Source organism: Pithys albifrons, chromosome 13 (genome assembly GCF_047495875.1).
Source record: "Pithys albifrons albifrons isolate INPA30051 chromosome 13, PitAlb_v1, whole genome shotgun sequence".
NCBI lineage: Eukaryota > Metazoa > Chordata > Aves > Passeriformes > Thamnophilidae > Pithys > Pithys albifrons.
In genome coordinates, this window is record NC_092470.1 from 4,534,261 (window position 1) to 4,547,600 (window position 13,340).

The 13,340-nt window shown below is 43.2% G+C and overlaps 1 protein-coding gene across 4 annotated transcripts in view; it reads left to right on the top strand.

The window, feature by feature from the left end:
- The window catches only part of TLN2 (talin 2), a 164,806-nt gene extending 151,843 nt beyond the window's left edge, over nucleotides 1-12,963 (top strand). For all 4 annotated transcript variants that reach the window (XM_071568138.1, XM_071568140.1, XM_071568139.1 and 1 more), the window contains 5 exons: nucleotides 4,269-4,394; nucleotides 6,061-6,123; nucleotides 6,216-6,398; nucleotides 8,839-8,964; nucleotides 9,895-12,963. In XM_071568138.1, coding sequence (XP_071424239.1) covers nucleotides 4,269-4,394; nucleotides 6,061-6,123; nucleotides 6,216-6,398; nucleotides 8,839-8,964; nucleotides 9,895-10,023 — 627 coding nt within the window. In that variant the 3' untranslated portion in view covers nucleotides 10,024-12,963. The remainder of the gene's footprint in view (nucleotides 1-4,268; nucleotides 4,395-6,060; nucleotides 6,124-6,215; nucleotides 6,399-8,838; nucleotides 8,965-9,894) is intronic.
- Nucleotides 12,964-13,340: the final 377 nt, after the last annotated feature.

Here is a 13,340-nt window from a genome sequence, read left to right on the forward strand (position 1 = left end):
AGGGAGTTGGAGTCATTTGGGTTGGGCTTGAAATGTTCATCCGTGTTCCAGTTTGTCTTTTGCTTCTAAAAAAAAATTGAAAATCAATAGTTGAAGGTAGTTTTTTCTCATTTGTTCCACTATTTATTTTTTTAATACTTTCAGGGTTTTTTTTAATTTCTTCTTTCCTCATTTCCTCTTCATATTTTTGCACCTATCATCCCCCCTTTGCTGTCTTAGACTGACACCCATAGCATGAGACATCCTCATTGTCCACCACTGGGAATCATCTTATCCCAGAGAACAATTCCTAGTGAGCCCCAGTCCTGCAAACTGCTGCCTGTGGTTTATTGTATGATGCATATTCTGTTTGCTTTAAATCCTGGTCCCTTGGCTGCTGGTGAATGAGCTGCCAAAATGCTCAGTCCAGAGCTCTGTTCAGACCTGTCTCCTTCTGGGCTTGTGTTTCTTGGAAGAGCTTGGAGGACTCTCCTCAGCAGGTGTTGTTACTCCTCTCTGTCACACCAAACTTGCTCAGTTCTCCTTGCAGTGTTCAAGCTGGGAATGATCTGTGAAGCAGTGGGATCTTTATTAGACAGGATTTGGCTGTCAGGTTTCCTTTAATTTTTTCCAGGATATGGATTCTGTTTTATTCTGTTTTCCAGTTTGGAGGGTCGGGTGTCTTGCAATGCAGACACATATTCCTCCTGTTCTGCAGACCTGCTGCTGGCTGTAAATTAACAGTGCCCAAAACTAGTCATTTCCTGAAGAAGAAAAATATTTTACCTAATCAAAACTGCATGCTAACACTGGGAAAAAACACTTTTAAAGCAAAAGGTGTGGTAGATGAGGTACAAGAGCAGAGAGCATTGCTGCCCTGCCCTACTCTTGGTGCTCTTCATGCTGCCTTCATGTCTTTAGTGGTCCATAGGAGTTCCCTTCTGGCAGCTTTCAGCATTTGGTCTTTTTATTTTTCCCCAAGATGAATCAAACCTGGATGCCTTTTTCTGCAGGACTCTGTGTGATATGTTTGATATATTAGGTTGTTATTTAATCCAACTATATATCAAACATATTCCTACAGTGTCCTGCCCTGTCTCCGGGGGCCTTAACATAGTGGAAGGCAATAAGGAGGAGCACAGTCACTCACAAGCAGGTTTAGAAGACTTCCTGCAGACTCCTGGTCTAATCTGATTTCAAATATACCTGTGAAGGGCTCCTCTATCAGTGGAGTTTCTCTTGGAGAGACTTGGAGGTTGTGTTTGGCTTTTGTGGCAGTGAGCAGCAGGAATGGTGGTTGTGTTTTCCATGGCTCAGTGCAGTAATGGTGCATACTGGTTGTCTCTTTATGAAATAGAAGATCAGAGCTGCTTGAAAATAAAATTAATTGTCTTTTGTAGTTTTTGCTACTGTTTGGAATGAGACTGGAGGCTCATGTGTTTTCCTATTTACCCTGACTTTGGTTATGCTGCCCTTAATAGTGGAGATGCTGTAGAATGGTTAAAATACACCACAAAAACATCTCCTTTTTTTCCTTATGTTGTTTTTAATGGCATAATCAACATTTTCAGGACATTTCATGCTACAGACTGTAACTAGCCTAATAATTTTGATTTGTCTGTTCTGATGACTTCATTTTCCAATCCATTTCTACCTGACCATAGTCAAACCCAGCATTTTAGTGTAAGCTTGAGGAAGATGAGCTGCTGATCTTCATGGGGCTGCTCGAGGAAGGAGAGGCTCATCACTCGTGTCATAGGTTTTCTAAAGAAACCCAAGAAGCCCTCCCTAAAACCTTACAAGGTGATATTTTTGCCATGTATCACATCACTGCTCTTCAGTCATGAAGGCTGTAACAGGTTGTGAGGGTACTGTGTGTGAGTGTTTGAGTGGTGTGTAAGGCTACCTCAGAAATAAGTTCTCCACAGAAAGGATCACCTGCCAAGAGAGAACTTTTTTTCTTTTTTTTTTCCAACAATAAAAGAAGTTGTGAAATATCAGGGAATGCAAGATTTGTTCTCCCAAACCCCCCAAATTTCAATATAATTGGAAAGAAGGAGGAAAAATCTGTTACCTGATGAGATAAGAAGGTTTAGGTGTCTGAATTCCTGCTGAGCTTCACCTGCTGCTCCAGGGTGGAAGTTAATCCAGCTGTTGTATAATGGCATTCTCAATAATGCAACTTTGATTTCTCATTACTCTCTTTGAAAAATATTATTTTTTTCCTTAGCACTTGTGTGCAGTGTTTAGTTCTCTCACTACCCTGAACTGAGTTGAAGCAATTTTCCTTCAGCATCTTTTTGGTGGCTGGTTTTGCACAAATTGAGCTCCATCTGGGCACACAGAACTGTCCAACAGATCAGAGGATGGCCATGAGTGTTTTATTAAACTTAGCAAAGACTGACACCTCCTTTAGAATCAAAAAGCAGATACTGAAATGCTCACTCACTTCAGTTTGAACTCCTGACAGTGCTGGCATATAAAGAATACACATAACGTATTTTGTGTTGGAAGTGAAGATGTAAAACCTCTTGATAACAGGGAGCCTTGGACAAAAGTGAAAGTGCAGTAACAGTCTGTTAAAAGTGCAGGGACAGTCTGTTAAATTTACTGTCATTCAGTGGTACTTTTGCTGATATTTCAGTTTAAGTCTTTAGTCCAATCAAGGTCAATAATGCATCTCTTTTAATAAGTAATACAGTTCTAATGGTGACTATACTGGATTCTATTTAGCCACTTTGCTCATGATGTGATTGAATTAATGGGGCTTATAAATAAGACTTGAGGCTTGTTGCATCAAGGCAGGGCTGATGTGATGAACCACTTGGGATGAATAAGGGTCAAGTATTGCCAAGACTTCCTCTGGAACTTCCTCACTTTCCAGAGCAATTTCTTTTAGTACAGAGATGTGCTTCAGTTGATGGGAATAGCCCAAGAGCAAAGCAAAAGAAATACTTTTCCACTGATTAGGTGGCTTTTCCTAAAGGACAGGAAAAGCTTTAAATTGCCAACAGCTTTATCTACACTCAGTTTTTAATTTGAGATCATTGTCTTTCTGGTGTCTGTGGATGCTGTGCCTTCATCTCCTGCATTTTTAGTCATGTGGCAGTTTGTGACATGCTGTAGGACCAAGTGCTGCTTGATGGGCCATTTTGTTATTTTAGTATTTTATAGTTGGCTGCTATTTCATCAGACTGCAGTAACAAGGAAACTAAACCTGACTTAAAAGTAGATGGGTGTGCTTAGACTTGCAGATAACGTGCCCAATTTTCTGTGTCAAAGCCTGCCTGGCTGGTGCTTCCAAAGTTAGTTATTTGCCACAGGAACTCTGTGGTTGCCTAAGTTAGAATAAACCAGCACTGCCAAATAGCCTGTTCTGATAGTGCAGCCACTAACCCTCCTTGTTATACTGCACTGGGTCCTGGCAGCTGGTGATGGGATCACCAACAAAATACATCCTGCTGGATTATTTTGTATAAAACCCTATCAGAGTACATGGCCCAGGCCTGGTTCTGTTTAAATAACAATAACCATTTATCTCTCACTATTTTGTTAACTGCTCAGAAACTAAAAAAAAAAAAAAAAGGTGCTTAAATGGAGAAATGTTTTCAGTAGGAAGTCAGGGAAGTTGTTTTTATGGATTTGCATTTTAAGTAGTCAAAAACCTCACCAGGAACAGCTGATTTCTCTCTTTTGAAAGATGTATTTGGGTGACAAGTGTCCCAAGCAGAGCTTTGGAACTCTGATCTCCAAGAGCTCCAAGCTGGACTGCTCCACAAAGCTGCTCTCTAGGGATGACAGCTCTTCCTGTTAACTCTGTGCTCTTGCTTGGGATCTGCTTTACATTTCTTAGTTCAGGTGGATGAGACAGTCACTGTTCTCTTGCAATGCCTGAAGTCTTTCAGTGTTTAAAATTGCCTTGCCTGGTTTAGCCATGCTGGAAGGCAGTGTTATGGCACTACAAAGATAACCTTGACCTGGACTTCTCTGAATGTAGTTTAGAGCAGCCCTGGTGGAAATAATGTGGCAGGAAGTTGGTGGCAATTCTTCACCTGCCTTGTGTGACACTTTATTTCATTGTGAGCAGCCACAAGGGCAGCCTAATATTTCAATTCACTTATGCTGCCTCCCAGCTTTAGTCCACATGAAACTCCTCCACAGAAAATGATGTTTTAGGTCTTACTGCATTTACTGATGTGTTCCAAACCCTTCTTGTCTTACTTTGTGTATGTCCTCAGTTTGACAATGTAATTGGGTGAATGTGTAACGTGGTTTTTTCTTGGTTATAGCAAGCAGATGAGACTCTGGATTTTGAAGAACAGATCCTGGAAGCAGCTAAATCCATTGCAGCTGCTACCAGTGCCCTGGTGAAGTCAGCCTCAGCAGCCCAGAGAGAACTGGTGGCTCAGGGAAAGGTGGGTAAGCAGGACAAGTAGCAACAGTGGTGGGCGAAGCATCCAAACTGCATCTGGTCTCCATTAAAACAGTAGGAAAGAAGTTTGGGAATGACTAATGAAAATGTAAATCTTTTCATTGCTCATCACAATACATGGCCCAGACGTGGTTCTGTTTAAAAAAATCCCACAATTATGTTTATTTAAATCTCACGAGTGTAATTAAGTGTTTGGCCCTACCCATGTTTCAGTTGTGGGGAGTTTTGCTGCTTGTGGGGTGTTTTTCATTTCCTGAAGATCTGTGAGTCAAGCTGGTAATGAACAGTGTTAGAAGACAGCTTGGGATCCAAACCCAAGTGTCACAGTGTCCACCTTCCCCTGGGACTAGAGCAGCAAAAGGCCTCTCCACTGAGCCCTCAGTGCTTTGTTGCAAATTCAGTGTGTTCAGGTGACTGTGCCTGGCACTGGCACCAAGGGAATGGTGCTTATAACACGTGCCACCCTTTTGCTGTGCTCAGAGTTGAGGTCTTTGTAAATCATTTCACACCCATCACTGTTTTTCACAGTTAGCATCGTTTGAAACTTAAAATCTGAGTATCAGCCAGGTATGTTGCCTGTGAGGAGAACAACTCATGACAAGGTCGTTGTTTTTGTGCAGTTGTGCTTTCCATTTCCATCGAATTCCTGATTGGGAGCAGCCTGTGCCATGAATCCACCACAGTGCTGTGCTCTGCTGCAGCTGAGCTCTGGGAACCTTGAGCTTTCAGCTCCACCAGGAGCACAGAGCACTTCTGCTGTGCTCTCTCTTTTCAGGGATGATGAGGCAAGAAAATCCTAAATAATTTGGGACCCGCTGTTTTCTTTTGTACAACTCATTTTTTAGTTATACAGAAGTGTCACCACGAGACAACTCATCTTCTGTTTATGTTGGTGCTACATGTAAGGATTCCATTTCATTCCCTGGGATTCTCATTGTGCACAAGTCCCTGTTTCCATTTCTTTCCAAATACAAGTTTCTGGCCCATGTTTATACCTCACATCTTCCAGTTTCTGGCCCAAAAACACCCAGACCCAGGCAGTTGAGGATGGGGGGGCTGACAACCAGCTGGAGAATTTTGTTTCATTGCTTTTGTCTGACATGGGAAGAAATCTCTCTCTTGATTGTGGCTGGTGTTGCTGACCCAGGAACTCTCCAGTGGATGAGCCATGCAGGAAAGTGGGCTGCTTTCCCCAGGGGCTGTGAGTGGCCACAGAGGCAATTAGGGGGCTCCCATGGCAATCTGACTTGTACCTTCCCACAGTGCCTCAATCACAAGAGATTCAAGAATGATGTAAATTCAAATGTGGAGACAGAAATAAGTTCTTTTAAAGCCCAGGAGATTAAGAACTGCTGCTTCACCTGGGGCCAGAGCTGTGGCTTCAGCCATCAGTGCTCTGGGAATTAATTACTGGTTACTCTGGGAATTACTTGGGTGTGCTCCAAGATGGGTCAGGAGAAGCAAGTTGGACACTTCATGAGCAGGAAACACACTCTGACAGCCACCTTCAGTTGGATTTCCTGCTCCTGCATGTGCTGGGCACAGGCACAGGTGTTGCCTTTATTGGTGAATTATTGCTTGTCTGCATCTGAGACAAAGCCACTGTATTTTCTGTGTTCTTGTAAGCCATCTCTGACCTCCTTTTTCAGGTTGGAGCAATCCCTGCAAACGCAGCTGATGATGGACAGTGGTCTCAGGGACTTATTTCTGCTGTGAGTAGCTCCTTCTCTTGAGAAAACTGGCACCTTCCCTGGAGGAATCATCTCCCCAGAGGACACACAGTGGCTTTTTTTCCCTCTCCCAGGCCAGAATGGTGGCAGCTGCAACCAGCAACCTGTGTGAGGCAGCCAACGCCTCGGTGCAGGGCCACGCCAGCGAGGAGAAGCTCATCTCCTCTGCCAAGCAAGTGGCAGCTTCCACAGCACAGCTGCTGGTGGCCTGCAAAGTGAAGGCTGACCATGACTCTGAAGCCATGAGGAGGCTGCAGGTAATTTGTGTGCTTAATTACTGCAACCCCAGAGGAGTGCTGTGGGGTAAACTCTGCTTTACGTGAGCAAACGCCAAATGTTAGGGATAGTTTCTTGAACTTTCAGATTTGGGTTGTGGTTTCCCTCCTTGTAGGATTCTGGGATGTTTTCATTCATCCTGGATGAAAGGATTGTGCATTTATTGTTCTTCAGCAGTAGCTACAGCTCTGCTTTATTCATTTTTTAAAGCTGTTGATAGATGTGAATGGTGACTGCCCTGTGCCAAGCCCTGCTTTAGGTGCAATATTGTTAGATTAATTATCTGTCCAAGCAAGAGGAACAGATGTGATTTTTTTTTTCTGAAGTAGAAAAAATGGCTTAAATATTTAGGAGGAAAAATAAGTGTATGAATGTGTGAGAAATCCATTTGTTTCTATAGAAAACAGTGGCATATTCGTGTTGTCACCAGGGATGAGATTTTAGTGCTTTAGAGTGGATTCCTGGAGACTGACATTGTCAAAGGGCTGTGAGGAGGTGTCACTAACTGGAGGATAGTTCTGTCTGTAATGCAACCTGGACTTTAATATCCAAATGCCAGGATGGCCCTGAAGGGATTTTAAATGCAGGACAGACAGTAGGAACAGGAAGAAAATGAAGTATTAGAGATTGTGTTGTTTCCTCAGCTCTGACAGGAATTTCAGGGTTCTCAGTGTATTTATAAATTTATATTATTAAATAGACATTGAATGTGAGAAATTGGAAGGGAATGTGAAAAGGAAACAAGCCCAAGCATGGATTGAATCTGAACTTTGCCATTTTACCAAGCTCCACATTAGTCCCAAAATGAATAATGAAGGGAAAGACAGTTAGCACTTGGAAATCATGTCCTTTATCATAGCAAAACCCTGGAGTTAATGTCTGCTAAGCATTTTTACTGGTGGGCTTGCCAAAACCACTGAGGCTTTTCAGCTGGCCTTGCCCCCAGCACAGATGTTTTCATGTGGCTTTGATCAATAGGTTCAGCACTTGGAGTGTATTGATTTTCCCCTTCCTACCCCGACTGGAACTGCCTTTCCCATGAATGCAAACTTGGAATGTGCTGTTACAGACTCCTCCAAAACTTCATGAAACCACTGGAAGTGTTTCTGTGCTTTCTGGATGAGCTCCAGGCTGAGCAGAGCAAATTCCAAATGATTTGTGCTTGGGTCATTGCAGCAGGGAAGAGCTGAAGGAGAGATGGAACTTGGGTTAGGACTGGGGGAAGGTGCAGGGCTGGTCCATGTGTGTCCCTTCCTGGTGTCTCCAGCATGTGGGAAGAGGTTCTCTTGGTAGTACCCAGCGTAGACAACACAAGATGTATTGAAAGTGTTTGACTGGTTTTTTTCAGAAAGCTCAGAGTTTTTATCACAAACTTAATTGTCTTATGTGCTGGTTTAAAGGTAAAGTGGCAGGAGAAACAAACCCAACACAAAAGAGATTAGAAGTCAGAGTTACAATTTAATAACAATATTACAATAAATGCAATGGCACAAAGAGAAATTGGGTTTAACCCACAAACCCAGCAGTGTAACCCAGACCCCTGGGGCACAAACACGGGGGGGTTTGGTGGCCCCTGTGCTGAGCCCCACGTGGTTCCACCGAGTCCAAAGGAAAAGGAGGTGAAAAACCTGTTGGTGCAGATGATGGCACAGTCTGGTCGAGAGTGGGGGCTCTTCCTGTCGAGGTTCTGCTCCTCCTCTGGATCCCAGGAGTGGTTCCCCAAGTCCCCAAACCCCAAGATTCTCTCCCCTCAGGTGCAGGTGGGAGCCCCCAGTGCCTCCCCCAGGGCAGGGAGTTCCACACTGGGGGATCTGACTCTGGGAGTCAGGGGGGATTTTGGAATCATTGCTGGCCCATGAGCAGAGCTGAGCCCTCAGGTGGGTGTGGAGGTGCCAAGGACTCCCCAGAGGGGAGTTCTCCCAGCTCCTCTGCCAGGCTTCTTTCCCAGCCAGCTCCCAGCCTGAGGGGTCAGGTGTGCCCTGGGCAGCTGCTGCAAGTGGGCCATTGGGAACAGTTCCTGGGCAATGAATAGAGGATGTAGAATGCACAGCTTTGGTCGCCCTCACACAGTGATAAACTGGTCCCACCTGCTAAACTGGGACATCTTCTAATATGTGTTTACACACTAGTTTTCAGTTTCAGTTTTTCTCAAGAAAAAAGTCTGATCAGTGTTGTGCCTGACATAACTTTTGATTTCATCCACTGTTTTATTTCAATCTGTAGGAGTAAAAAAGTCTAATTGGTGACTTCTCCAACTATCTTAAATAAAGGAATTGTGTTCCTTCCTGTGCCATCGATTAATTTGCTTTTCCCTGGGACAAACAACCCCCATGTTTGCAGTGTAGGCAGGCCCAGGTGTGTGAACTGTGGTGCTTGGGTGTGTCCCTGTGTGTCCTGCACTGTCCCTGTCCCTGTCCCCAGGCTGCAGGCAACGCTGTCAAACGTGCCTCGGACAACCTGGTGCGGGCGGCGCAGAAAGCCGCGTTCGGCAAAGCCGAGGACGACGACGTCGTGGTCAAAACCAAGTTCGTGGGTGGCATTGCCCAGGTGGGTACAGCAAACAGAGCAGAGGGAAGTGGCACAGGAGTGAGCAGAGTGTTACAGGGTCCAGCTGCTGCACTGCAGCTGCACAACCCTATTTAGAAATCTCTGAGTGATTAATGACTTGGTGCCCCCGTGCCAGGTGAGCCCTGACAGCACAGCAGTGATTTGCTGTGTGGGGTCTACACTTCTTCAGGGAGCAGTTACTGTAAAAACAGTTTCCATTGCCCAATATTTGGTCCTTTTTTCTGATTAAGTTAATGGCTCTTTTCAGACTTCTCTTAGGTACTTTTAATGTTCCCAAATCTTCATGGAATAATAGTTTTGCATGTATATAAGCAAAGAAACAGAGAGTGAGAGATAAAAAGCAATGACTTTGTTTGCTGTGGCCATAATGATTATTGGAAAATAAGAAAATTATTTTAAAATAGATCCCAAGGCTTTGAGGTTGTACCAATTTCTGGATGGGGTACACCATACACTGTAGTTGCTGCTCAGAAGATACTGGACCTTTATTATTTCTGCCTGTCTGTACTACTGTCATTTTTATTTTGGCATTCTGAGATGCAGGAAAATACTGTTAGAACCTGCTGAAATGAGTGTTCAGTTTTACTGCCACTCAAACACTTTCTTCAGACATGGTGCTCATTGTACATTCTACCCTGAGCAATGCTGGGGGAGCACAGCATTATGAAATCCACCATGGATCCATGGTAAAACCCTGGGGGGAGATTCTCTTTCCCCTTTTCTTAGTCCTCTTTAAGAAATTCGTGGAAATGCCATAGTGCTCTTGATGGCAGAGTCCTGGGATCTGGAGAAATCTGAGCAATTCCTGAGGAAGTCCCTGAAAATTGGTGCTTCTCTGCAGAATGTGACTGGTGCCACAGAGGAAGAAATCTGATTTTACAGACAGTATTCCTTGCTTCTGCTTTGCAGATCATTGCAGCCCAAGAGGAAATGCTGAAGAAGGAGAGAGAGCTGGAAGAGGCAAGGAAAAAGCTGGCCCAGATCCGCCAACAGCAATACAAATTTCTCCCCACAGAGCTGAGAGAAGATGAGGGTTAACCTGCTGAGATTTTCTTCCTTTTTTTGTCTTTTTTTTCCTTTTTTTTTGTTTTGTTTTGTTTTTTTTTCCTTTTAAAGAAATAAGCTAAAGGGGGACAGCACATTGAGAACTGCTCTGACAGCATACTGGTATGCCAAGCACTTAGCTAAATAACTGCCTGTCATAGATTGGATGAGCAGAGGGCAAGAAACACTTGTTCTTTCCCATCTGCCCAGCTGAGGTGCATGATGATCAAATAATGGTGCAGTGTTATGTTCATCATTCCTGTTCCTTCCTTGACTTACATCTCAGGAGAGAATGTTTCACTTTTTACTAAAGATACTAAGTCAGTATTATTGTCCCTTTCCTGATGCTTGAGGTATTTATCGTTCCTTGACTTGTCAAACATTCATACTATTAGTGGGAAAACAGTCAAGAAACCTTTCATATGATGAATATCACATGAGCTGGTGGTTCTCCCCAACTCCCCCTGTGAGGAGAAGACCCAGGTGGAGAAGGATGTCTGGCTGAGTGTGTGGCTTTGAAGAAGATGCCTGTCCTCTTCCAGTGTTCCACACCTGGCTCACCCCAAAGCTGGAGGAAGTGTCTCTGCTCCTGTTTGCACTAATAGTATTGCTCCTCACCTGATACCAACAAGCTTCTGCTTGGACAGTATTTAGGTTTACAGAACGTGGCAATAGCCATCCTTCAAAGAGCTCTGAAAACAAAGAAATGGAAACCTTGCCACTGCCTCAGTAATAGCAGGTTCACGAAAGAAAATGCTGTTTTAATGATATACCTCTAATGTGTGACTACTTTTACAGTATTATACACACAAACACATGCTCCAACGTGGGACTGAATAGTTTGCATTTTGTTTTTTTAATTGAAATGATCTGGTTCTTACTGTGGTATTTCTGTGAGAATGTATGTCAGTGAAAAAAGGGAAATGCCCAGTACAGCAGAAGACTATCACAACTCTTGTTATTCTTCTAAATGATGACATTTATAATGATCATGTTTTGAAACCTGTGGGAATTGTAGGAGAAAAGAATAAGTGAATTACAAGTTGGCTTTTCCTGTAATATATTTTTTCAAAATTTGGACTCTGGGGAGCTTGTTTTCATAGTTGCTATTGATGAAATTGTATTCACCAAGGAATTGCAGAGAAGGAATAGCAGCAATCTGTCAGCAATCTTTGTCCTCAGCTGCAGAAAGGTACAGTATGCTCTCAACATCTCTGTTGTGACCTAAACAATTGCAGTTTGGGTAGAGTAACACATCAAAGAAAGAACACAAATCACAGCAACTTCAACTAGCAAAAGCTGAACTCTTGGACTAACTACAGAAGCACCAACAAGAATTGCCAACATGTCTCCAGCTCCACTCAAGCCCTTTGAAACAAGAAAGACAAGTCTCTTTGGGTCAAAGGATGTTGCCACCCCAGGTCTGAAGGCTGTGCTGTCCTTTGGGTCCCTGCCAGGCACACCCAGCTGAGCCTGTTGTGTCACACACACACCTGCCTGTTGTCTTGGTGCAAACTCACTTGTCCTGTAGCCTCCCAGTCACCCTGTAGTGGTAGCTTTATCAGTCTAGGTAGTGCTAATTCCTTTAAGTTACCTGCATGAGATAGAATTATCAGGAATTTTGTCACACTAGTGTTAAATACGTAGCAAAAAACTGCTAGAGAATTACTAAATATTCAAGTGTACAGAGTTTTTTACTGTTAGAGTCTCTTCTCTGATACTGATGTATTTCAGACTCAGTAGAGTTGCTGGAGAATCCACAATCATGAGAGGAAAAAATTGGCATATCCCAACTGGAATCATGGCATTGTTGTGCCAGATGTGTGGGTTGTGTGCACACACAGACCCTGTGCCATCAGAGACAATGTGCCATCCCAAGGTCTGTGATTTCCCACTTCAGCACAAGCAATTGGGTTGGTTTTCATTCATCTCACTGTGAACAGTGCCCCAGGATCTCAACTCCTACACCAAGGAAAAGGCTTCCTGTGAAGTTTTAGGCAGAAGGCTAAACTGGTGTTTAGTGCTGTAAGACCTCAATAAGGACAGCTCTGGTGATGGGGATTTTCTGCTGCTAGTTGGAGGTTCAACTTCTTTGCAGCTTATGTCTGTCTCTTTTTTTACCTGGATGGCCTCACATTCCCACCTCTTTTTTGGAAAGGTCTGCAAGACAGAGTTGTTACTGCTTCCCTTTTGGCCTGTGTTTAACCAATTCTTTGATCTCATTAAAGCATGAAGAGAGATGATGCTGTCATGTCACTCATTTATTGCAGCTGTAATCCTGGTGTAAGATATGTTGGTCAGGATGGTATTTGCCAGTGTGATATAAGCCAAAAAACTTGGTCAAATGCAACTATGTATGGAAATTATATAGCTAGAAAAGTTTATCAGTATGCAGAAGGAAAGAGCGTGCTCCAGTTGTGTTCCAGGGAAAATTGTCTGGGAAGTCCATTCTAGCACTGTCAGTTTGAGACTTCTCTTTCTGATTTAATGCCCCCTCTTATTTGACAGAAAGTATTTTCTCCTTGGCTGGGGCTCCCCAGAGGAACCACAGTCAGATGAATGGCTGAGCTGGACAACTGAAGTATTTTTGTACTCAGAATTTGGGGTCTTCCTTTATGAACCATGAAGAGAATATAAGGTCATCCAAAGTCTTTCCATTTTTTTTCTTGCTGTTATGATTTGCAGAATCACTGCAGTCCACATGAGAATGTCTGTGGAGTTTGGGACTGGTCCATGCATTTCTTTGGCATGGGGATTTGCAGCAGGAAGTGACAAGTTGGAGTAAGGGGTAGATGCTAATTAATCAGAAGGACAGATGTTTACTTTGTTCTGTTAACTTGTGAAATGGTAAATGAGCTCTGTTGTATCTCACCCTTCTTCATGTGGAACTCACTTTAAGAATTGTATGCAAATTAAAAACAAAATGCCTCAAAAGTTGTTTGTGTACAAATAGTCTGGTGTCATTTCTTCAGCTATTCAGCAAATAATTTGGGCATTTTAACCTTGATCTAAACTTTTATATATCAGAAGCCTCAAAGTTAGAAAAGTTTTGGAACAAAAACTGAATTCTAGACTTGTCTCATCTGTCCCTTTCCCTTGGATTTTCTGCATCTTCATTACTTAATTCCTAGCAAAGGAAGGAATGTATAACCCAGAAACCTCCTCAACCTAAATAAATTTAGATTATGAGTGCATTTTTGCTTTTCTTCAGTCCAAACTGATAAGATGTTCACCCCATTTATCTTCCCTACGTAATTTTAACCCTCTGGGGCTTTTGGGGTTTTGTTTTCTTTTTCTTTGGGCATCACAGT